Source organism: Capra hircus, chromosome 21 (genome assembly GCF_001704415.2).
Source record: "Capra hircus breed San Clemente chromosome 21, ASM170441v1, whole genome shotgun sequence".
NCBI classification, from domain to species: domain Eukaryota; kingdom Metazoa; phylum Chordata; class Mammalia; order Artiodactyla; family Bovidae; genus Capra; species Capra hircus.
Genome location: NC_030828.1, coordinates 24,750,577 through 24,777,369, shown reverse-complemented (window position 1 = coordinate 24,777,369; position 26,793 = coordinate 24,750,577). Strand labels below are relative to the sequence as shown.

The 26,793-nt window shown below is 39.9% G+C and overlaps 1 protein-coding gene across 2 annotated transcripts; it reads right to left on the bottom strand.

The window, feature by feature from the left end:
- Nucleotides 2,974-24,476, bottom strand: MORF4L1 (mortality factor 4 like 1). 2 transcript variants are annotated; one of them, XM_018066368.1, is made up of 13 exons: nt 24,201-24,476; nt 20,054-20,100; nt 18,209-18,276; nt 12,868-12,987; nt 11,546-11,632; nt 11,106-11,186; nt 9,551-9,576; nt 9,033-9,121; nt 6,989-7,090; nt 5,840-5,928; nt 5,187-5,359; nt 4,824-4,908; nt 2,974-3,717 (listed from the first exon to the last, which is right to left on the bottom strand). In XM_018066368.1, exons 1-13 carry the CDS (start codon nt 24,238-24,240, stop codon nt 3,633-3,635), a joined length of 1,092 nt encoding a protein of 363 aa, XP_017921857.1. In that variant the 5' UTR covers nt 24,241-24,476; the 3' UTR covers nt 2,974-3,632. The 2 variants fall into 2 exon arrangements, with proteins under 2 accessions (XP_017921857.1, XP_017921858.1); XM_018066369.1 differs by lacking the exon at nt 12,868-12,987 and having other exon boundaries at nt 24,201-24,437.

The window sequence follows — 26,793 nt, the reverse complement described above, 5'->3', positions numbered from 1 at the left end:
GCAAGCCCCTCTGCATGGCCATCTGACAACTGGCTTATCGAGACCACAGGACAGCAGGGCCCCTCGGGGCTCATCTGTCCCCTTGGCCCTGGCCCCAGTGAAACTCAAGACGTGTCTGTCTGTACACAGGAAAAGATACAGGAGGACCTGCACCACATGGCTAACAGCATTTAACTTGGAATGGTTGTGAAGAAGAATCAAAACCATTAATCTGGGTCAACTTTCCTTCAACAAGGCACATACATCTTTGTAACTAAAATCCTGGGGCTGTTAATTACATCCCTCTCCAACTCCAGTGTTGAGCTAAGAAATACGCAAAGGCATTGTAGGGACTAAGATACAGTATCTGCTTTATTGCTAGATCTCACAGCTAAGGGGGCACTTTACCCACCTGCCTTCCCCCCAGGCTGCACTACAAACGCAGGGGTGCAGGAGGTCAGGGCACATGGTGGACTTCAGAGCTACCTGAGCATGATGGAGGGGTTTAGGAGAGGGCCAGAGCCAACTGGAATAATGACCTCCTTGCCACTTTGGACAAATCAAGACAAATATGAAAGACATGATCATGTGTCACAGGGGAGTGAGGGGTGAGGGAGGCACAGTTCTCCTTCCCAAAACTGCCCAAGTGGATCATACCAGTTGGCAACACCTCTTACTATTCTATGGATAAAGCTTCCCCTTAGAATTTTATTTGTGTTTTTTCCCCAAAGCTGTTTAGGAAGTCTACATGACCTATGTATCTGTCCCTTCCTGTAAGCCACCTGAAGAGGTCCTGCTCCCCTCTCCTTATTCTGAGGGTTTGCCAGAGAAATAGAGAAGGGAGGCTCCCCAATACTCTTTACTGCACATGAGCCATTTAAAACCCTCTTGAAAATAAATAAAACTGAAAAATAAAAAAAACCCTCTCGAGTTCAACCAATTAGTTTAGTATGTGGCTCCTAGATCAGTGTGAACTTGACCTGGCCTACCTTTTTCAAAAGTTAACGGTGCCCTATTTCTGGACAGAGAATATTGTTAACCCTCTCCATCTCCTCCCCCTCCAATAAATTAGTGTATAATGAAATCTCTAGTCCAGCTTTTCTCACACAGGATCTTGCACTGAGACTTAAAAATGCAATTATTTTTACTTTCAAATCATTCAGAGAAATAAAGTGATTTTCTGTGGAGAGTGCATGTGTGCACAAAAATGTGACAAAGACAAGAGGTAAATCTGAGAGGTGGAGAGCACACAAGGAAGTACTCATCTACTACTCTGGCAACTTTCTTGTGGGATTGAATTTGAAGAAGTTGTGAAAACTCTGAAGACAGATCTGTGAACCCCATGCTGAGCCTGCTGGCAGAGAATCTCACCGCTCCCCTGGACAATGAAGTCTCCGATGAGTAAAAGAAAACATGAGGTTACTGTGCAAGTGACTGTTGAAAGCTCACAAGCAGAGGCATTCTGGACACCCACACACACCTCTAATCTGCTTAGGTGACAGGAAAACCTCGAACCAGCAAAGGTGCCAACCTTCTAAGGTTTCCCGACTCACTAGGGGACACTGAGGGTGAGCACTGAGAGGGTCCATGTAAATGGGGTGGCGCTGGGAACCTCGAGGCGTCTGTGTTGACAGTGGTGCTCCCAGGCTGACGAGGTGGCCTTGTCAGCAGTGGGGGAACCTCTGCAATTCAGCCTCCAGTCTCAGCCTGTTCTTCCTTTGAGCAAAGTCACATCTGCTGAGCCATCTCTTGGCCAAGCCACAAAGAGGGAAAAAGATCCCAGAGCTGACTGATTCTGTCCCAGGACAACCAGGGTAAAATGAGAGCTATTCTTCTTCACCGAGGAGAGCATGGCAGCCCTTTGCAGTGTTCTTGTCTGGAGAATCCATGGACAGAGAAGTTTGGCAGGCTACAGTCCATGAGGTCAGAGAGTCACACATGAGTGATCAACTAAGTGCAGCATTCTCCTTCATCACAATGACAACTCACCTGTCAACAGTACATAACCACCGTTTGGTATGTTGTTTTAACCTCATCTCTCAGACAAAAACAGACTGAGCCTCAAACAGTGAGTGACGTTCACACAGCTGGGGAAGAATAAAAACAGCTCTGCGCCTAGCTCTCTGCATAAGCCCAGCTTCTGGTCAGTAGATTCTATGGTTTGTAACCCAGGAATACCTGGGCACTGAGGCAGGAAGGACTGTACAGGGAAACAGAAAGGAAATCATGGGATGCTCCTAGAAGCAGAGATGAGACTACTTTAATTTCAAGAACTTCCACAGAACAAAGGTGAGGGAGGTCAAGGAAACACAAGTCAAACCCTCTCAAGGAGGTCTGTATTTAAGTTGGGGGAAGGAGCTCAAATTTTAGGCACTGAATAATGTTAGTAAACACCTCAAACAATTAGCAAAAGGCTAGCAGTCACACAGAGAAGGCAATGGCACCCCACTCCAGTACTCTTGCCTGGAAAATCCCATGGACGGAGGAGCCTGTAGGCTGCAGTCCATGAGGTCGCTAAGAGTCGGACACAACTGAGCGACTTCACTTTCACTTTTCACTTTCATGCATTGGAGAAGAAAATGGCAACCCACTCCAGTGTTCCTGCCTGGAGAATCCCAGGGATAGGGGAGCCTGGTGGGCTGCCGTCTCTGGGGTCGCAGAGTCAGACACGACTGAAGCGACTTAGCAACAGCAGCAGCAGCAGCAGCTGTCAAACAGCTAAAACTCCCTCAATGCTCAAAATTTACATTCCATGAAAAGTAGAAAAATAGTCATACAAACTTCTAACTTTTCAGCCAGAACTCAAGAGAGCAGACAACCAAAGCTGCTCCGGCAGATGAAGGTAGATACTGAAGACAGATCAGGAAGCCAAACTTCTCATCCCACAGAAAACAAGACAATCACTCACCTCAAAGAAAAATCACTGTCTGAACATGAGAAGACACACACAATACACAAAGGTTCTGTAATGCATCCACACAAGTACACTGCTCCTTGAAATTTAAAGAAAAAATTTATTGAAGATCTGAAAAACAATTTCTAAAAGATTAACTTTTCCAGAAAACTGTAGCTACACAATGCATTGCGTCTATCATGTTAAAACGTGCATTAGACACAAATACAAAAACCATGAAACAAGCCACCGTTCTTCAACAATCTGAGCAAAGATAAAATGCCTAAGGAACAACATGGATGGATGACTCGCAAAGGATGGGATCTTTACTTTAAGCACCATAAAAAAAAAGAGGGGAGCACAAATGTATGAGTGTTCAGTTATATACACTGAATTGAACCTTTGGCACTAGTAATCAGAGCATTCTGTCATATAGCATTAACACATATTATAAAAGTGCGTAGTGTCAAAGGAATAGAAACCACCAGCATTCAAAAGCAGCTTTGTCAACTAAGCAATAAAACGCTCTACAGTATGTCTCTCTGTTGTCCATCACTGAATACACTGGTAGCAACTTTGAAATGAAAAAAAGGAAAGAAAAAAGGAGCTGTAACTCCTTTTATTTTCTCTGTTTAAAATCAAACAGAAAACAAACATCAATTTTGTTATACACGAACATTTCCAAAGTACATTGTACAAGAGAAGGACTAAGAAACAAAAAGGTGTTTACAGAGATCAAACATGGGTGGGTGCACACGCCTCACACAGCTTTCCGATGGTACTCAGGGGGAGCCACTTCATAATCACTGGCACTAAACAAAGTTGCCGAGTTCTTTGCCAGGTATCTAAAAATGAAATGTTATTCATTACAAGTATGAAAAAGAATTGTATTTTGATCCTATTTTGATCTTATCAATTACATACACAAGCCACACAAAGCACTTTAAAATACATCACAACCATTTAATTACAACTCAGATAAACAGGGTTACATACCAGACGACAATGCATAAAAAAGATGGAAGTCTAGAATTACTCCCCTTATTTCAAAGAAGCAAAAAACAGGAGTCACTAGAATACCAACCTGAGTGCTTGGGACCACCCTTAACAGATGTCATTACCCTAGAAGAGTTAACAGCTAGGGTGTCTTCTTTAGCTCTTTGAAATCCATAATATTAGATTCAGAAGTTGACAAGTAAATCTCAACTTGAAAGTAACACCATAAAAATCAAAGGGCCCTAAAATGTCAAGTAGTAGAGCACTTTTATTTCATAAAGAAATTGGGGGGAGAGAATATTCATCACTGGTAGAGCAAAGACTATAAAAGCTAGGTAATTTCCAAGTTCACACTGATTTTAAAATTATTATACAATACATGGTGCCATTTTAGGAAAATTAAAAAACTTTACTTCTCCCAATACTATGTCCAAGAAATAACTCACTGTTAGGCATAATACTTATTTTTCCAAATCTTTTCCAAAGACTGAAAATGTTTCTCTACAAAAAAGAGAATCATACCAAACTCTATTGCAATCTAATTTTTTTAAATTGACATACCTTGGACATCTTTCTTGATCAGTATATGTAAACCTACCTTTATCCATGAATAGCAATTTAATAAACATGCTTGGAGATCTTTGTGCATATGAAGTATTTCTATAGGACAAGTTCCCAGAAGCCTAACTGCTGCTCATTTAAAATGTTTATATATATTACCAAAGTGCCCTCCAGAAAACTGTAAAAATCAGGACTGCACTTTCCATTTTCCCAAAAATATAAGCCATCCCTAGTTCATCCCCAAAATAACAAGAAACATTTTAACTATGCTAAACATATATTGTTTTACTTTATTTCTATTATAGTATCTACAGTGCCAATCTATCGAGAGTAATTTGCAGTACACTAAAATAAATTCATGTTTTTAACTTCAAGCATTAATTTTTAGACTTACTTTAGGAAATCGTGAAGATAATTCAGTAATAAAGCAAGACTCTTCTCATCCAGAGGTGTATACGCCAACATTGCTCCAATTCGTACTATTTAAAAAGAATGAAGTCAACGTTACATCCAAGGTAGCGTTATGAGCATATACTTTAATTATGTGAGCAAATGCAACCATCACTAATTTCCTTAAGACATATGATTTTACAAACTGACTTTAGATTTTAATATATATGTAACAGAAGTTCAAATTGGAATTAAACAGTCTTTTAGAATGTTATTTTATGTTACCCCTTAATATAAATCAGGAAAGACAAAAATATCAAAGGCTCCAGGCGAAAAAGTACAACTTTTTTCTAAAAGGGATCATTACCAAACAGTCTCAGGAGATGTGGCGCCCCGTACACTTGGGACATGGGTGCATCAGGGTGGTCCGCAAGGATCTCAGCGTACTGCGGCCTCTCAAATTTGTAGAGCAGTTGAGTGCCCAGCATCACATTGAAGTACTCCTTTATCCCGGCCACAACCTCATTGACTGCATACTCCCTGACAAGGGAACAAAAGTATATACCTTCAGAGCAGGTCACTGAATGAATTGAGAGATGAAGATTCAGTCAACAAACATGAGGGTAAGAAATTAAATGCCAAACCAATGACAATGAACCTCTGCTAAACAGAGAGAGATTTAATAAAAGGTAAGAAATCAATTTGAAAAAACAAACCACTGGTGAGCACACTACAACACACAGGTTAGGGATGGATTTTAGTTTTCACATTTTCAAACGGTTGTATTTTAAATGGTTATACACACAGTTACATAGATTAGCTTCTTCAATGTCACCTGGAACATTTACTGACTTGGCCCTTTAATAAATGTCTACCAGCTAAACCTTATGTCTAAGCAATGAAATTCTGTTTTGCTAGTTTCTGATGGTATTGTTTTAAAGTACATGTTTCAGATAATTTATTCAGAAATAATGTTTTAAATGTCTTTGGTATACTTCAAAGATGTGTGTATTTTCTTACTTATTATCTGTGTTTCCTCGAGATTTCTTGTAATTTGCATAATCCTCTAGAATGGAATCCACATTCTTCTTGGCAGGAAGATAGAAGAGCTTTGAAAACAAAAACACACTTGAATACTAACATTCTTTTTCAAAGAAAAAGTACACTGGCAAAGTTTTAATGCAATGAAAGATCACCTAACAGTATTACCAAAAAGAAAAGGACACTGTTCAGCACTTAAAACATGGATCATGTGGCTGAGGAACTAAAAAGTTAATTTAACAGCCAAATGTAGCTAGTGGCTGCCACACTGGACAGATACTCTCACTATATGTGGAGTACACCTGCACATAAATTCACCCTTGACATGTTATCAAATCACCATGTATCATTCTGCCTGTAACACTGAGCTTAACATACTCTTTATCTTCACATCAAGGTTGGGTCCCAGTGTTACATTAAACGTCAAAACTAAAACACAAAAAGCTGCCAAGTGGGAGAACAGAGCTAAACCTTTAGCTTCAGAGTCAGATCAAGACTCAAAGTCCACATATTGCACAGCCTATGACTGACGCCTATCCCACACAGTCCTCATTTCTCCCCTACCCCTGGTTGTGCTATTTTAAGAAACTGATTCTTCTGTCCTACAGAGTGCCTCACTCTGGACTTTGGTGGCTGTACCGTTGTGATGTTACATACATACCTCACAACGTCCCTCTTTCCTGTACACTTGTAATTAAAACCTAGGAGCTTGATCAGATTCAGGTTCTTTTGGAAATCACAAATACCTGCAGAAGCAGTTGTGTGCTTCCTATTTCCACGCAGCACTATATGTTACGATGTCCCACTTTCAATGATATTAAACAAGAAATAATATGGTTCTTTTTTTAATCCATTTTCAGAATGATGTATTCATGTCCTAGCCACTGCCAACAGTTATCTAAACCTCTGTAAAAGTAACTGTAAACGCATAGTCTTTTGTACATGTACCTTGCTTATTCCTCTCCCAGTCCTTTCTGATAATCAAAGTGCTCAGCCTAGTCCCTGAATTAAAATTCCCATCAGTCATACCTTCGATGTCCAAGTCTACAGCCTTTTCCTTTAGAAAAAAAATTTTACACTAGCAAGACCATTATCATATAGATTACAATCTATCTAACACCAAGTTACCTGTTTTTGCCGGGTAATTAAGTCCCAGTCATCAACAAGCCATGGCTTCAGTTCTTCAGGAATCTTGACTTTAACTTCAACTCTGCTCATAAATGTTTCTTCCTAAACAAAAAGGAATAGTACTAAACACCGTTCTTTCTAGCTGAAGAGCCGCTCTAAGAGTTTTCTAAAAGCTTTTCTGAACCTTTAGAGGCACTTGGGATAAATTCTTTACTCAAATGGACAGCTGGAACTGTCACTTGGAAACAGTAAAATGAATTAAGATCATACAGCTAACTCCTGGGAGAAAAGAATCTTGATAGTCTACTTGATGCTTTTTCATGTGAAGGGCTTTTTTTTTAAAGCAAAATTTCCCTTCTTCTATAAATGACCTCTTCCAACTTGATGTATTTTAACTTAGTAATTTCAAAACTTATTCATTTCGAATAGCCACATCTTCAATGAAGCCCAAACACGACTCTCTTAAAGTTACATCTTTATAAGATTAAATATATCTTCTAATTTGTCAGTAACTGCCTAAAAATGTCTAATTTTTAGAACATACCGGTGTTTTAACCTCAGCTTCAGAAATGTAAACGGTCAGTTATACTTTTAAAACTTCTCTTTTCAAATTCATAACTCGAGATTATAAATATAATAAATTAGACATTTAATTCACTTATGTAAAAATCCTAAACTATTATACCCACACACATACACGTGTAACTGATATGCTTTCTCGGCATTTTTCTGTGGGTTTATTAAATCAGTAAATCAATTTAATGTGACCTAGTAAGTCAATTCAATCTTAATACCAAAGAACTATTTAGTCTTATACAAGAACACAGGGCTTAAAACAAATGTGATGAGTTAGGGATAAAACCTGGAAAGAATACATCTAGTGCAACACATGAAATAAAGATGTATACAAATATATCCTTTATCTAAAAAATAATATTTTCACTTCAGTAATTAAAAGAAATCTGTATGCAGGTCAGGAAGCAACACTTAGAACTGGACATTGAACAACAGACTGGTTCCAAATAGGAAAAGGAGTACATCAAGGCTGTATATTGTCACCCTGCTTATTTAACTTATATGCAGAGTACATTATGAGAAATGATGGACTCGAAGAAGCACAAGCTGGAATCAAGATTGCCGGGAGAAATATCAATAACCTCAGATATGCAGATGACACCACCCTTATGGCAGAATGTGAAGAGGAACTAAAAAGCCTCTGATGAAAGTGAAAGAGGACAGTGAAAAAGTTGGCTTAAAGCTCAACATTGAGAAAACGAAGATCACGGCATCTGGTCCCATCACTTCATGGGAAATAGATGGGGAAACAGTGGAAACAATGTCAGACTTTATTTTGGGGGGCTCCAAAATCACTGCAGATGGTGACTGCAGCCATGAAATTAAAAGACACTTACTCCTTGGAAGGAAAGTTATGACCAACCTAGATAGTATATTCAAAAGCAGAGACATTACTTTGCCAACTAAGGTCCATCTAGTCAAGGCTATGGTTTTTCCTGTGGTCATGTATGGATGTGAGAGTTGGACTGTGAAGAAGGCTGTGCGCCGAAGAATTGATGCTTTTGAACTGTGGTGTTGGAGAAGACTCTTGAGAGTCCCTTGGATTGCAAGGAGATCCAACCAGTCCATTCTGAAGGAGATCAGCCCTGGGATTTCTTTGGAAGGAATGATGCTAAAGCTGAAACTCCAGTACTTTGGCCACCTCATGCAAAGAGTTGACTCATTGGAAAAGACTCTGATGCTGGGAGGGATTGGGGGCAGGAGGAGAAGGGGACGACAGAGGATGAGATGGCTGGATGGCATCACTGGACGTAAGTCTGAGTGAACTCCAGGAGTTGGTGATGGACACGGAGGCCTGGCGTGCTGCGATTTATGGGGTTGCAAAGAGTCGGACATGACTGAGCGACTGAACTGAACTGATAGCAATGCTTCTGAGTCAAAGTTCTATGACTGTTTTATCCGTATTGTAACAGGACAGAGTAAAAATTCTAACATGCAATTATTAACATAAATGTAAGGAAAGACTCACATTTTCAACAGTAGGGTCTACTCGAGCCCTTTTCTTGCGAGGAGGCTGAGGTGTCTCACTAGTGCTGCCACCATCTCCATTTCCAGGTGCTGTAAAATTTTGGGGATACGGAAGGGAAATTGTTGGCTTAATGAGTAATTCTTTACTCCTTGACCCTTCCATTACATAGACGTTACTTAAATCTACATTGAAGAATCAGATTCCTACCAAAAATAGACCTCTTATGAACAGCTCATCTAGTACAAAGCAATATTTAATATTACCATCTATTTTTAAAATACAGTTATCTCAGGGTCAGTCATTAAAAAACACAAATAGAATAAATGCTTATGTTTTTCCACAGTAGAAAGAATGTCAGTTCTCTGTGGCTATGTACCTAACTCTGTAACACTGCTGTGACTCATGAGACCATCAACATATGCTTACTCTAAAACTTCGTGACTTAAAATTTAACAACGAATTCAAAATGCAAATGTTACAAAGGCAGATTAATTAATTCAGACAGTTAATATACTTACTCTTCTGTTTGTTCTTTTTTGTCTTCCTGAAGGGAAAAAAGAAAAAAGCTAATTATCACTATTGTCTCTGGTTTAAATTCCCTTCTACCAGATTGAGTCCATAGAGAAATACTGCCTTAATGGTAAGATCAGGCAGCGATCTTTGCCTGATCTTATTTCTTGCATATTCTTATTTACTACTCAAGACTCAAGGACTTTTTTACTGATAGTTGGCTCAATCCACATCTCCCTCTAGACAGCAGAAAAATCAAAACCATATTATAAGATCTTCTCCCAGGGTTTTATTATTTATGTCTATTAGTAAGTTTATAGCATGTAAATTATATTAAAAAGAACCTGCTTCATAAGACTATTAGTTCAACAAACACAAAAAAACTCCAAAGATTAAAATATTTTCCCCAATTACTTTAGAACCAGCATTAATTTGACGTTAGACTTATTATGTTTCACACCAATGCATTATTCCACTCTCACTGGTCAAACTGTTTCACTTTATTTCTTCTCGAAACTACATTCCTTTCTTTACAACACTCAACACTCTGCTCATCCACAGAACAAAGCCTGTGTCTAGACTATTAGGTCTAACAGTAATTTATCTCATGGCTATTTATGTATGCACTGACAGTGAATTACTAATCCTGACACAATATCTAATTATTTCTGGAACACAAGGAAAAAAGTTTATAAAGCCATGATTATAGATTATGCCTGGAGGGACCATCACATTACACCTGAATGTCTTTGCTTTTCTACAGTTTTAATATTTATAAATGTTAACTACCTGTGTTTACTCTAAGTTTTCCAAAGATCAACATCATGGAAATAGGTTACTACTTATTAACAAATAAAGCTATGAATCAATCTCAAATAGTAATCCTTGCCAAATCAATCAATTATCTTAACCAAATCAATTATCTTACCAAATCCATTAATTCTTGCCTAATTATCTTCTTACCCCCAAAATAAAACTGCAAACATTTCAAAATGCATAGTTATCTTCAATACTGTCTTTAATTTTTAGGTAGTAAAGTCACACTAGTTAAGGTCTAAAAGCAATAGAATCTAATCTCAAGGAAAAATATACTGAAAAAGCAAATCTAACCCTCAAATCTCAAAACTTGTGTCTTGAGAATCCAATGCTAATGCTTGTAAAAAAACACATCATAGGCACACATCTGTTCTAACTAGAATGACTGTAAGGGAATTCCCTGGTGGTTCACTTGTTAAGACTCTGCACTTCAACTGCGCAAGGCAGGAGTTTTACCACCCAGTATGGCCAAAAAAGTAAAGACTGAACAAAGGAGGGGTTGTGTATGTACTTAATGCCACCCAACTGTACACTTAAAAATGAGTTAAGTGGCAAAAAAAAAAATTTCTAAGGAAAATTAAGGAATCAATATGTAATCAATATATAGTTTCAATAACCCAACGCCAATGAGGTTCTCATTGGCATTTTTCAAATCACAACAATGTTTCAGTTTCCACTTCCAATAAATTCTAACTGTATCAAGCTTGAATTTCACAGTGTGTAAAATTAAAACAAAGAGCTTCTTACACTTCAACATTTTTCTGTTGTAGCCCAGCAGTCTTCTTTCCAGGGGCAGCCCCTCTCATCTTCCCCTCTGCATACTGCTCCCTTCAAAAATAATTTCAAAAATATATCATCATAAAATATTTATATAGAATAAATTGATACCTTGATTCCATTTTGAAATTTATATTCAAATTGAAGTTCCAAGGCTATACATATTCTGGTACAAAATTTTTATTAACAAGTTGGACAAAGAACACATTTACAAAAATCAATTTAAGAAAGGAAGAGTAAAAAGGCTACAAAAGGCCTCTCTGATCACTTGAGATCAAAATCATAACAGCAGCTGATAGATATTATGAATCATTTTAAAAGCAGGCAGCCAACATGATTTCTATTGTGGATTCCATTTCCATAAACTAACTTACAGGCATGTCTCCTATTCATGTTGCAAACAAACTTACTGATTGGCTTTCTGAAGTTCTCTTTGTTTCTGCAAATTGGTATCCACATACTTGAGTACTCTGCTTTCTGGAACCCATTCATCCCAACTGAAAAAGAGAAAAGTTAAAATATCGTTCAAAAATATTTCATTAGTATTCAGACTCTGTTCTACAATTTTTTCTTTTAAATCCAAGAGGCAAGAGTTTGGACTTCTCTGAACTAAGGTGATGAACTGGCATTACAAATCCATTCTCAACTAGACTGAAAGTCTAGAGAAAATGTTTTATAAAATGGTAATATAAACATTCGCAGAAGCAATACCCCAAATCCAAAGTGCCAGAGTCCAAAGGATTATCCAAATCGTTTGTTTAAAATGGCATAAGAGTACAGCATATTAAAATAGCACATAACCTAAGAGCCCCTTGGAGTAATTATCCTTGCAGAATAAAGGCACCTGAACAACTTTTTTTAAAAAAGCACAGGGATCCATAAGATGACTTCTTAAAGAACTAAAACCAGCTGGTTCTCTCCGATACAAAATTTCACAACTCACTGTGCCTTAGTTTCACCTGTATAATGGGGATAAACATTATCTATCTCACAGGACTGTTAAGAGAATTAAGTAATAGATATAAAACACTTGAGAGTTTTGATGCATAGAAGATAAACACTCAAGCTCCATGAGAAACATACTAGGAGGTCTACAAAACTCAATACCACCTACATCAACTCACTTAAGACTAAAGTGTTACAATGGTTATCACTCACTCACAAATAATTTACCAATTTCCAAGGCAAAACCTTCTTGGCTTTCTAAACATCAAAAGGTAGTACCAACCATTCTCTTAAAAAACATCTAGTTGCTAAAGCATTCTGGCAGTCAGAAAAGCTTCAAAACAAGATTCAAAAAAAAAATTTATTTTGATATTAAACTGACTTATATTGTGTTAATTACTATATAGCAAACTGATTCTATAATAGATTATACACACACACTCCTTTCATAATCTTTTCCATTATGGTTTATCATGAGATATTGAATATAGTTCCCTGTGCTATACAGAAGGATCTTGTTCAAAACAATACTTCTGATGTGGCTTTTTTCCCCAAAGAGAAAAAGACAGGGTATTTCCTAGGCAGTGCTGAACTTTTTGTGCAAAGTAATTTTTTTCCTCCTGCTGATGGAGCTCCTTTAGTGACACAATTAGGCTGTATCCTCAAAGTCTTTATTTAATGATTTCCCACCTTTGACCTCTTATGTAAGGTAGCCAAAAGAATAATAAATAATAAAAAGCAACCCTCAACATGATTTCCTAGAGAAAACTTTAAAACATGCATTTACCTAGAGGTCAGGAAGGGGTGGTGGTGTACTGAGGGAGCTCCTTCAGGAACAGGAAAAAGGGCTACAATATCCTCACGTGTCTTCAAAGTTTTTTCAGAGCGCCTGGGCCTCACAGCACTTCTGATACAGACAGCATAGTACAAAGTAATCTCAGTAACTAGGTGTAGAATTCTGCTTATGCTTTATTAAGATTTATTTACAAATGGAATATTTAAATGTCTGTGTCAACAAATCGGGTATCTACTGTGCTTTTGAAGAAGGATATATTTACTGAAGTTTAAGAAAATTCCAATTTGAAGACTGGGCTTCCATTGTAGTCTTTTCTAAAAGTATGGTATCTTATAAACCATTTTCAAAATGAGGATCTTATTCCTACTACTACTTATATCTGTTCCAATTCTCTCTAAAGGGAGTTAGCAAACTTTTATTTACTAGGAAGTTCCACAAAAGAACCTTGAAAATTCCTTTCTTCTCATAAAAAATGCATCTAAATAAGGACATTGATCTAAAAACCAAAGTCCATTTCAGAGTTTCTTTTAAATGCCAGGCGCTGAAAACAGTTGCTGACCCACAGGAAAATGAAATGATGTCTTTTGCTCTGAGGAACATCACTACTGGGGTAGTAACTGAAGGCCAAACATCCAGAAATTTTTCCATACAGCTCAAACAAAAGAATTTCAGAACTTTCTAAAGGTAGCTTGTCATTAATTCCCAAAGTCACAATGATCCATGGCATTAACTTACACAGCACTAAATAAAGAACATTCTGTACAGATTTAAAGGCAACCTCTAAATAGTTATTAAGGATCAATATAACAAATCCCATATATTTATCTACATACCAAGACAACTACAAAAAACACATCCTCTACAAAGATACAAAAAACTATGCAGCCTATCATTTATTTGTGTTACTAGATACTATAACAGGAAAAAACATTTTCAGGCAATACTATCAAAAAATACAAGCTTTTTATGTACTTCCACAATATAAGTTGGAAATGTCACTTAAAACCCAGTCTTGAAGTTGTACACATCTACATGGAATTTAACAGAAAATACTATACATGAAAGAGTTAAGCACTAAAGTTGTGTTCAGTTATTAAGATGTAATCCTAAATTACTTTTAGGATTAAAAATACCTGGGGATGGGGCACAGACCTAGTCCATGAATCTGCTATTTGTTTTTCTTTTATTTCCTTTAAAGTTCCCATTCATGATGTGCATAAATATTTGCTTTCCTATACAGAATTAAGATTTTCATGATATCTAATACACTCTCAATTTTACCAGAGTATTTTTATATAAAACATAAGTGTAATGAAAGACACAGTTTCAACATTTTTTTTAAAAGGGAAGAGCAAACTGTAAAATAATGGAGCTCCAGAAGATAAATGTTCCTGGATATTTGAATCAATTTAGTATTAATCCTAAAATTCCATTTAAAATCAGAGACAAGTTTACTTCTGTAAGACCAAAGGGGTTAAAAGCTCACAGAGTCACTTTAAGTTACTATATTACTGTCATTATGAGGAATCTTTTAATTATTAACTGGAAGAAAAACCAACTTATTGAATGTGCTTCTATACATTTTAGATTTTCACTTTTCTACAATTATACTAATGGAAGAAAAGACAAAAAAATCTGATACTATTTCTTAGCTAGAACTATCTTGTGAAAAAATCTTCTAACTAATAAAATTAACTGAGTTGGTCACTAGCTAAGGGACTGTGTGAAAAATCAGAGAGTCAGTAAATGTGAAAAAAAACCTTCCAAAACAAAGAGTATACATCAAATCAGATGGCATGGCTGAACTGACGTAAAGTTTAAAAAAAAAAACTCAAGAACTACTCTCTTTGGCAGTGCTATCCTTGAAGGACCATTAGCAAAATTAAAAGGCTCTCAGAGTAAATATTACAAGCTATTCAATTTCAGATGACCATTATTTCTACTACTGCAGGCAGGAATCCCTCAGAAGAAATGGAGTAGCCACCATGGTCAACGAAAGAGTCCAAAATGCAGTGCTTGGATGCAATCTCAAAAACAACAGAATGATCTCTGTTCATTTCCAAGGCAAACCCATTCAATACCACAGTAATCCACGTCTATGCCCCAACCAGTAACGCTGAAGAAGCTGAAGTTGAACGGTACTATGAAGACCTATAAGACCTTTTAGAACTAACACCCAAAAAAGATGTCCTTTTCATTATAAGGGACTGGAATGCAAAAGTAGAAAGTCAAGAAACACCTGGAGTAACAGGCAAATTTGGCCTTGGAATGCGGAATGAAGCAGGGCAAAGACTAATAGAGCTTTGCCAAGAAAATGCACTGGTCATAGCAAACACCCTCTTCCAACAACACAAGAGAAGACTCTACACATGGACATCACCAGATGGTCAACACCGAAATCAGATTGATTACATTCTTTGCAGCCAAAGATGGAGAAGCTCTATACAGTCAACAAAAACAAGACCAGAAGCTGACTGTGGCTCAGATCATGAACTCCTTATTGCCAAATTCAGACTGAAATTGAAGAAAGTAGGGAACACCACTAGACCATTCAGGTATGACCTAAATCAAATCCCTTATGATTATACAGTGGAAGTGAGAAATAGATTTAAGGGACTAGATCTGATAGAGTGCCTGATGAACTATGGAATGAGGTTCGTGACACTGTACAGGAGACAGGGATCAAAACCACCCCCATGGAAAAGAAATGCAAAAAAGCAAAATGGCTGTCTGGGGAGGCCTTACAAATAACTGAAGAGAAGAGAGGTGAAAAGCAAAGGAGAAAAGGAAAGATATAAGCATCTGAATGCAGAGTTCCGAAGAACAGCAAGAAGACATAAGAAAGCCTTCCTCAGTGATCAATGCAAAAAAAAATAGAGAAAAGAACAGAATGGGAAAGACTAGAGATCTCTTCAAGAAAATTAGAGATGCCAAGGGAACATTTCATACAAAGATGGGCTCGATAAAGGACAGAAATGGTACAGACCTAACAGAAGCAGAAGATAAGAAGCGGTGGCAAGAATATACAGAAGAACTGTACAAAAGAGATCTTCACGACCCAGATAATCACGATGGTGTGATCACTCACCTAGAGCCAGACATCCTGGAATGTGAAGTCAAGTGGGCCTTAGAAGCATCACTACAAACAAAGCTAGTGGAGGTGATGGAATTCCAGTGGAGCTATTTCAAATCCAAAAGATGATGCTGTGTAAGTGCTGCACTCAATATGCCAGCACATTTGGAAAATTCAGCAGTGGCCACAGGACTGGAAAAGGTCAGTTTTCATTCCAATCCCAAAGAAAGGCAATGCCAAAAATGCTCAAACTACCACACAATTGCACTCATCTCACATGCTAGTAAAGTACTGCTCAAAATTCTCCAAGCCAGGCTTCAGCAATACATGAACCATGAACTTCCTGATGTTCAAGCTGGTTTTAGAAAAGGCAGAGGAACCAGAGATCAAACTGCCAACATCCACTGGATCATGGAAAAAGCAAGAGAGTTCCAGAAAGACATCTATTTCTGCTTTATTGACTATGCCAAAGCCTTTGACTGTGTGGATCACAACAAACTGTGGAAAATTCTTCAAGAGATGGGAATACCAGACCACCTGACCTGCCTCTTGAGAAATCTGTATGCAGGTCAGGAAGCAACAGTTAGAACTGGACATGGAACAACAGACTGGTTCCAAATAGGAAAAGGAGTACATCAAGGCTGTCTATTGTCACCCTGCTTATTTAACTTATATGCAGAGTACATCATGTGAAATGCCAGGTTGGATGAAGCACAAGCCTGGAATCAAGATTGCCGGGAGAAATATCAATAACCTCAGTCAGATATGCAGATAACACCACCCTTATGGCAGAATGTGTAGAGGAACTAAAGAGCCTCTTGATGAAAGTGAAAGAGGAATGTTGGCTTAAAGCTCAACATTCAGAAAATTAAGATCATGGCATCTGGTCCCAACACTTCATGGGAAATAGATGGGAAAACAGTGGAAACAGTGTCACACTTTATTTTGGGGGGCTCCAAAATCACTGCAGATGCTGACTGCAGCCACGAAATTAAAAGACGCTTACTCTTTGGAAGAAAAGTTATGACCAACCTAGATAGCATATTCAAAAGCAGAGACATTACTTTGCCAACAAAAGTCTGTCTAGTCAAGGTTTTTCCAGTGGTCCTGTCTGGATGCGAAGAGTTGGACTGTGAAGAGGGCTGAACGCCGAATAATTGATGCTTTTGAACTGTGGTGTTGGAGAAGACTCGAGAGTCCCTTGGACTGCAAGGAGATCCAACCAGTCCATTCTGAAGGAGATCAACCCTGGGATTTCTTTGGAAGGAATGATGCCAAAGCTGAAGCTCCAGTACTTTGGCCACCTCATAGGAAGAGTTGACTCATTGGAAAAGACTCTGATGCTGGGAGGGATTGGGGGCAGGAGGAGAAGGGGACGACAGAGGATGAGATGGCTGGATCGTATCACTGACTCGATAAACACGAGTCTGAGTGAACTCCGGGAGTTGGTGGTGGACAGGGAGGCCTGGCATGCTGTGATTCATGGGGTCACAAAGAGTCAGACACGACTGAGCGTCTGAACCGAACTGATTCAATTACAAGCACCAAAAATGAGTCAATTGTCAGATGTGCTATTTGTGAGATCCAAGAAGAAAGACCCATCACTTACAGAGCTCCACAAGCTGAATATCCTAGAATGTGTTTCAGTCTACAACCACTGTCCATTCCCAGCAACATCAATATATCACTTTTTAGTATTAAAAAAAAAAAAAAAAAGCTCTCCAGAGTGGAAAACTAGATTCTGTAATTACATTTCTGTACCTGTGTTAAACCATATGCTAAAAGTGAACCACATGAATTCACTGTTAGTATTTAATTATGCTTTCAAAGTTCAAAATGTGATTTGGTCAATACATCCAACCAAATAAAGCAATTTTTAAATCTTTTCCCCCTTCCTTAGTAGAAAACCCCAATTAGTTCAGAGTGTAACTGCTTGAAATATCATTTGTAGTCGCTAAGTCTGTTAATAAGAAAAAAACCTCAAGCTGTACTAAAATGTACCAAAACTAGAAAATAATCAGGCTAATGACTATTAGACGTTATATCAGAACACAAGAAATAGGCCACAGAATGTAAAACAAAATGGCAGTAAACCCTAATTTCTATATTTCAACATACTACAAAGTCCACCTCTGCCCCAGTATGTACTTACAGTAAAACTGTACAAGAATTAAAAAGCACAGGCTTCTATCAGTTTATGACACAAAGCCAACTTGTTAATTATAAATAAAAATTGCTTTAAAAAAATCTAATACTCACTTTTTATTCCAACCACTGTAATGGATGAAATATTTGACTTGTTTATCCTTTATGGCAACTTTTACACACTGAAAGAAAAAAGAAAAAAATTTATTCAGAAATAATGAAGGAAACGAAAAAGACTACCTGGGTAATTTTGAACTATCCAACACTGAAGCTCTTTGGTGGCCAAAATAAACCTAATGAAACTCTTGAAAAGAACACTATTTAAGCCTTTAGACTAGTATTCAAAGTTATACTGCCAAACAGTCATAAAGTCATTTGTTGGGAGTTAGTCCAACAAATCTAAACAACCGTAAGCACTGGAGGTTACCCTAAACCTTAAATCAGTGGGCTAGATAGCTATCCAAGAACAGCTAATGAACGTTGTAGTTGTGCTTTCTCCAAGTCCAGCTAGTCAAAAGCTACATTTGGAGAAACAAATTAAGCTCAAGAAAAATATTTACACCACATTATTTTAAAAGCTCACTAGTTTACATAAGGCAATAAGCTGTTCTGCTGATTATCAGCAACTAACAAAGTGACAGATAAAAAACAAACCCTGGGGATCATAGCCCACCAGGCTCCTCTGTCTATGGGATTCTCCATGGAGGAATACTGGAGTGGGTTGTCATGCCCTTCTCCAGGGGGTCTTCTCAACCCAGGGATCAAACCTGTATCTCTTATGTCTCCTGCATTGGCAGGCAGCTTCTTTACTACTAGTCATACCTGGGAAGCCCCGTGTTCTTCTTAAAAGCAGCCAAACACATTAAAACTGATTAGTGAAGTCACTAACCATGAAAAAGTGATGACTATCTGGTTTTGGATTTTAAAAATTTTTATCAGAGGCAAACCAAGAGAACCACAATAGTTTAAGTTACTCCAATTGCCATTTGAAATCGTACACTAGTGTGTTTCTGCTGCCAGAGCAGAAAAAGTTGCCAGTGTAGAAGAGCCTGCTAGAAGCTAGGTAACAACAGAAACAACATTCAACGACAGAAATGATCACTGGGACATAAAATGCATTCATAAACTGTATTGGTATTATACCATTAAGATATATGTACACATACATGAAGTTCTTGACCATCCCATAAATCCAATTTTAGTCATTTCAGAACTTTAAAAACATACACCTATTATGTATTCAAAATAAGTATAATGGTTAGCAACACTGACACTTCACAACTGTTAAGAGTTTTTCACAGACCGAAACTATTCACCAAGAACATACATAGAAATTGCCTTTACCGTTTGTTTTCTTAAAAACAATTGTCAAAATAGTTGACATGGCTTAAATATTTGTGCTAAAAGTTAACAGAAACAAACACTAAAAACATTAACGCATTATCCAATTTATCTTTGGTTAAATGTAAAATCAGTTTTTATAACCTCCGCGCAACACTGATACACAGAAAATGCCCCAGGATTCAAACTTTGCCAATCTAACAAATAAAAGTTAAATGTACTCATTTGAAATGTTAACTTTACCCTCAACGTAATTTTACTCAGTGCTTACCCAGCATATTATATTTGCCAATAAAATTGACTTTGGCAGTATTTTCTCATAAGACATTACCTAACAATGCTATTTTGCTTCCATAGTCAAACCTCTACATTTCCGTTCATTTTCCAACTACTTGCCTTTAGCAGATGGGTAACACGAATGGCAGGATGCTTTATGTGAATCACTGAGCAAGCAGTGAGACAATGATAAAAAAGATGAGAAACTATGAACCTGAAAATCTATGAAAAAGGTAGCTCTCACTAAAGCTACCTATCACTGAAATCTAATTATCACACCAGTAGTTTCAACTATCAAACCAGTAGTTTCAACTAACTTCTTAAATAAAACAGGTTTTGTACCTTTGCTTCATAAAGAAGAGGCCCATGAAAGCACAGCACTCTCTCACCTGTAAAAGGAAAAAACAAGGGAAAAGCACTGCGTTAGTTGTGATTTCTCTTCATATATAAGAATATTCACATTTAGGAGAGCCGTCACCCTTGTACTATGGTGTTCCTCAAAAAACTAATAAGCAAGTGGATAAGGGAATGTATACATCAACGCTTCAGATCAAATTTCAAAACAAAAAACACCTCAGCATTTGATGGAAACAACAATTAATATATCTATTTAAATCATCAAATAATCTATCACCTGCTAAGCAAGTAAAATCTATTATAGCTATCTACTGGCAGGGTTGATTTATTTTTCAATGTACATCTGAGATTTGAAGAAATTTTAAGTTTAGAACCTTCTGCTCTACCTATTCTATGCTTCCAACCCAGCAAAGAAAGAAAGGGCCCAACTGAGGAAAACAATTAATACAAAAGCACAGAGAAAATACAAATTCTTGTGCAGTGGTCCACTGTGACAAACCACTGCCTGATGCTAACTCTATGCTGAACTTAAGTGGAGACTAGAAACAGGGAAACCAGAGACTTCTCTCAAAGTCAGGAATAAGTACAGAAATAGGTATGAATCAAAGACCGTGAGAACAACTAAGCCAAAGTATAAACAGTTTAAACTTGACTTCCAGCATGGTGGAAGTATTATCCAGAAAAGGAAATGGACAGGGGGTTTCAGATCAATTCTGGAATAAGTTACAGTAGCTACAGAACACCCAAACTGGAGCCATCTAGTAAGCAGTTGAGTACACATATCTGGAGCTCAAGAGAAAGCCACTGCTGAATACTGTGGACAAGAATAAGACCACAGGGACAGAGGAAAAAGGTATAGAGCCTACTCCGAAGCACCAAAGATGGGAGACCGGTGCGCCTAATTTTAGTCTTTCTTTAAAGGCACCCTGACAACAGCCTTATCAGTGTCTCCCTCCTTTTGGTTGCTGCCACCAAAGACAACCACACTGAGGCTAAGGCCCTTTGACCTCCATTCTAGCTACCTATCCCTAATATCTCGCTGAAAAAAATATACATTAAGTTGAGGAATATGACCCAGCAAAACAAGTGCCTAATTTCTCCTGGAAGTGGAAAGACTGTTAATTGGGGAAGGAGCAAACCACTATCTCACTTTTTCTGAACTTTTCCACCCTTAATCCTTAGTAGTATTCAAAACGTAAAGCTAATTTTGCCCAATGCTGTCAAATTCAACAGTGATGAGATTCCAATTCCTCATCCTCTCATTGGTTTTCTAACTAGGAACACTACTCAAATTCCAGCATCAGCCACCCTCCTGACAAGCCAAAAGGTCTTCCCCTCCCCACCCTACCCCCCCACCACACGGGTTAGATGCCCAGTAATTTTCTTTACTTTTTTCTCTAACACTTCAAGTGGAAGAACCAAGTGCAGTGCAGAACAGTCACTGTGCTGAAAAAAGGCTTGTAACATATGCTGCACCATTATTTAACAACAGAAATTTTCAAGTTTCAAAGAGAATCGGAAAAAAACTTTCCCATCATTCGTATTTTTACCGTCACATTAGCTCAATTCTTCTGCAGTGTTTTAATATAATTCTGCTAGTTCCTACAGAATATTCCTTTCTCCTTACAAGATATTCTCTTCTAAATAACTCAGTCCTGTCCAACTCTTTGCAATCCCATGGACTGTAACCCACCAGGCTCCCCTGTCCATGGAGATTTTCCACAAACACACTGGAGTGGAGCCTTTCCTTCTCCAGGGGAGCATCTCTACCCACGCAGAGAACCCTCAGCTCTCTCCTTCTCCTCCACTGGCAGATGGATCCTCTGTCACTAGGGTCACCTGGGAATCCCCCAAATAGTAATTTCTTAAAAAATGGTTATACAACCCAACTTTGACACAGGAGTAGAAAACACGTCTGCAAAGTGCAAAGACTCAGGTAGCTTTCAAAACCATAGCGCTACATTGGCTCCTTTTGCTGTTCAGTCGCTCGGTCGTGTCTGACTCTTTGCGACCCCATGGACTGCAGCACCGTCAGGCTTCCCTGTTCTTCACTATCTACCTCCCCGAGTTTGCGCAAATTCATGTCCACTTACGTCTGTGATGCTATCTAACCAACTCATCCTATGCCGCCCTCTTCTCCAATTCACTGCTACAGCAGCATATGGATCCTCCCTCACTCTACGATCCTTTCCAGTTTAGAACTAAAGCACTTTCTCCAGAAAGCCATCCTTAACTGTTCCAAGTCTGTGTCGTTTTCCTTTGATGTCCTACAGTGAGGATTAATTTTTTTGTGCAGTGGACCCTTCAGTCTGGTTAAGTCTTTGGGCCTTTTCTCAGAATGTTTCTACAAACATGTAAAACCGTACTACAAAAGAAACGAACTATATTGAGACAGTTATAAAAACACTTAAAACATCATGTGTTATGGTATTATATGAGCTCCTTAATTGATACAATAAACATTTAGCTGCTGATCCAGGAAACTACCACAATTCTGAAACAACGAAAAGCATACATCTGAATGTATCTTCTACAACTTTAATGCTAGGATGTGAAAACATTACAGCTAATACTACTGTGGGAGGGTCTTGTTTTGCTTTTCTGTGGGGAAGGAAATCTACAGTCATAACTGTAGATTTAATTTTAGTTAGAAAATCGAAAAAAACTTTTTCCTGTCCAAGTACAAGGGGTGTTCTGAATTATAAACACCCTAGATCAAGAATCCTTGCTCTAAAACATCTGATTTTTAAAAAGCAATGCAAGCAATCCACAGTAGTCGTCACGTAGCTTCTCAGAGTGAGAGAAAGCAGGTAAGAGCCAGTTACAGGGAAAACACCCGCGGCAATCTTTTAAATATTCCATTCTGTTACAATACGCTTGGGTTTTGTGTGTATGACTCAAAGTAATTCTAACGCACATCAAAGTTTGAACATCCCTACAATTTTTTGCAGACGTCTCGACATCCGTGGTATCAACACGTACAACCACAATAATGTGAATGAGGATTTTAAAGTGTTCTTGCTTGCCTTACATAATTTTATATCCACTTTAGTTTACTGTTAAACCTCCACTATATAAATTAACAGATGCAGTAATAGTCAAAATTACAGAGCTGTCTTCCTCTGGAAATCAGGCTCTCTACAGTCAGCCTTCACGTTGATCAGAGACAATAAAAACTCAACTTTCAAATCACTGTTAATCAATTATTGCAATTAACCAAACCACTGCCGTACTTAAAAGGCTGACATCAAGACAACGGGACTTCACATAAATGAGGTCGTAACACCGCATTAAAGCAGTTTTTCATTACTGCTTTACAAGCCACCGCGCAGCCAGAGCGCGTTCACGTTCCCATAGGACACCGACACTCCGCTTTTCCGAGAGCAAAGGGATGCCTTCGGGCGACACAAAGCCGAGTGAACGCTCGCGCTTTTCCCTCCTGTCCCCACCCACCTCCCCGGGGCCAGCGCCGAAAAACCGGTTCCAGATCGGCGGCGGGGGAAGAAGGGGGCGCTCCTCTGCCCTAAAGCGGCGTCTGCGGCCGCGAGCCGTGGATCCAGGCGCCGGCGGCCATGATGGGCCCGCCATCTTGCAGCGGCCATCTTACAACGCAGTTCTCCCGCCCCGAGACGCGAAGCCAACCCCCTCCAGCCGCGGCTCCGCGGCTCCACCGCGAGCTGTCCGCTCGCGGCTGGAGGTCGCCGCGGAGCGCCAACCCTCGGACGCCCACGCGGACGGGAGCCCGAAACGGCCGCCGCCGCCTCCCCTCCCCCACGCCACATCACTTCCCCTAACGGCCGCCATGGCGCGCCCGCCGCCTCCCTACAATAGGCTACTTTCTCCGCGCCCTCTTCCTCTCAACGACAACAAACACAGCACCAAGGCTGCGCCACGAGGCAACGGCTCCCTCTTGCCTTCTAACGCCTGCCTAACGCTTTCGCCTCCCAACGTGTTTTTATCCTCACGAAGCACAGAAAAACCTCGCCGCAATGCGCTTTCTCCGCACAAAGCCCTGCCCGCCGCCGCCTGGGGACACGGCCCTCGCCATCCCCAGTCCCCAAATCTCAACCGTCCCGAGACCGCCTCCCTCTCCGGGCCGTTAGATGCTTTGTCCCCAGGGGATCAAACTCACCCTCCTGGAATTTAGGCTTCGGGTCCTGCTTCGGCGCCATTTATAAAAGATTCACCGCGGCCGCCTCCTCCTTCTCCCACCACCCCTGACTACCGCCCCCTACTCTCTACCCCACCCAGCTCCGCGTCAGACGCGCCGTCAGGCACCGCCAACTCTACATCCTGGGCCCGATTTGCCAGCGCCCGCAGACCGCCCAGCACCGCGACCGGCCCAACTGCTGCTCCAGCCAACGGCTGCCCGCCGCGCACGCGCCCCTGCGCCCGCGCCGCCCCGGGGCACGCTGGGATTGGTAGTTCCGAGGCGTTGGAGGAGCCGAGGGGCGGGGGCGGGGCGGTGGCCTCCTCCCCTCCCCCACCCCTAACCCCCTGCCCCACCCCCATCCCCGGGGGCGGCGGCGTTTTTACTTCCTAGATTTGATATTAAGTTGTTGTCGTAGTGAGGGACAGCAAGGCTTTGCCTAACCCACACAAAAGAAGGGGAAAGACTCAGTTGCGGAGGTCCATGGGCAATATAGGGCCGCAACGATATGGGCTTGGGAATGGCCAGAGAGAAATGGCGGCCTCTGAAGCCCCTTTTCAGTAGCATGTTTAGCAGTTTCTGCACAGGGAAGCTTCAGGGCCAGCAATCTTGGCCAGAAACGGGGTAGTTCATGGAGTCTGCGTCTGGATGTTTCCTCGTTCAGCAAGCTGGGTCCTGGACCTCCCCTTCCCCGCCCGAGACCTGCGGAAATGGCACGAAGCGGGCGACACAGGGCAGGCTGAGGGGTCGACCTCTGGCTTTTAGAGATGCTGGAGCTCGGCTTGCCGCCGAAAGCGGCGACCGTGAATAACACTACACCTACACCCTACCGACGTCGGGGCTCTGCACCTGCCCTACTTGTGCAATTTTTTGTCACCTAGTTGTTGTTAGGGCACAGTTAGTTGCTGTTACTGAATATACACGAGTCCGCCTGCAGTGCAGGAGACGCGGAAGGCCCAGGTTCGATCCCTGAGTCGGGAAGATCCCCTGGAGAAGGAAATAGCAACCCACCCCAGTATTCTTGCCTGGAGAATTCCACGGACAGAGGAGCCTGATGGGCTCCAGACCATGGGGTCCCAAAGACAGAGACTGAGCACTAACTATTGAATATACACAGGATTTAAAGGAATTTTCTCCCGTGGTTCACCTGTTCAAAAAGTCTGTCGTGTGCTTAGCTGCAAAATGGGGAGAATAAGACCACCTTCCCATGGGTTTCCTGTGAGAATTGCACAGACAGGCTGAATGGTGAACTGGTGCTCAACATACAGTTAAGGAGGATACATCCCAAAGTCCTTACCTTGGCGTTTGAAGTCCTTGCACAAACAGCCCCCAACCGTCCCTCCAGGCTTTATACTTGTCCCCATGACTTTCTAAATTCTGCCCCGCCCCGTGAACAGACGTGCACCCCATGAGTTCCAGACCCCTCTCCATTTATCTGACTCCAGTTTCTCCTTCAACCTTCCCTTAATACAGCCCCTTCTCTAACCGCAGAAACCCACGAAGAACCCTCACTCCATTTGTTTGTATAGCATCTGCTCTGCACTACTCCTGAAAATATTGAAGAAAGGGGCATGGGCCTCCTGGCGACCCCACCACCACACCAAAACTCTGAAGTACACGTCTTGTTTTAACGTTTTGAAGACAAAATATTTTTTAATTATTCAAACATTTAAAACACGTTTAATATAAAAATGCGGACAGTGAGACTTGTCCTGGGTTTCTGCTTCCAGTACAAGGGACCCAGGCTGCATCTCTAGTCAAGGAAAGAAGATCCTGCAAGCCACCATAGGTAACTAAAAAACAAACAAACAAAAAGCAGAAAAATGAAACAAGGCTTTAGACTGGTCAGCTATTGCTCTAGGCTCCAGGCTCTTCTGTTCATGGAATTCTCCAGGTGGGAATACTGGAGTGGGGTGCCCTTCTGTGCTCCAAGGGATCTACCTCTTGCAGGGATTGAACTGAAGTTTCCTGTATTACAGGTAGATTCTTTACCATCTGAGCCATCAGGGAAGCCCTATGTTCTTTACTTTTCTGCAAAATGTACCTGGTTGGCTTAAAAATCAGGTACTATGCTTGAAGCTTTAAAGAAAATAAAGTGAAGACAGAAAAAAGACGCTTTCCCACCTCAGTCCCTCATCTGTTCCTACCTCCAACAAAGGTACAGCTATTAAAAGTTCTTTAATATCCTAGCACCCTCATTGCCTTCTTTCTCCATATTTTTTAAAGTTAATTTTTTTGCCTTTATGTTTATGTTTTAATTATACAAATAATATTTACATTTGAGTCTCTCACAATGCAACAATTCAGAGACATAAAATACAGGGCAAAATTTGAGGAACCTTTTATTTTTCCTCATTTTCCTCGCCATCATTTTGCAAGGACATTTTTCTCTTTGTTTTTTTTTTTTTTTTCTCTTTACCATAAATGGACTGTATATATAGTTCTCTGTCTTCTTCTTTTTTAACTTCATAATATGGCTAGGAAGTTACTGAAATTGCATGTGTCCATCTCACATTTTTAATTGTGATGTAGTATAAGTAGACCGTATTTATCCAACCTTGGTTCTGTTGCTTTT

Bases quoted from the DNA above. Each gene is read 5' to 3' on its own strand.
- MORF4L1 (XM_018066368.1), bottom strand. From the start codon at position 24,240: ATGGCGCCGAAGCAGGACCCGAAGCCTAAATTCCAGGAGG. The intron at 20,101-24,200 runs GTGAGTTTGATC...TTCCTTTTACAG, and splicing joins GAAGCCTAAATTCCAGGAGG to GTGAGAGAGTGCTGTGCTTT. The intron at 11,187-11,545 runs GTAAGTTTGTTT...TTATTTTTGAAG, and splicing joins GAACTTCAGAAAGCCAATCA to GGAGCAGTATGCAGAGGGGA.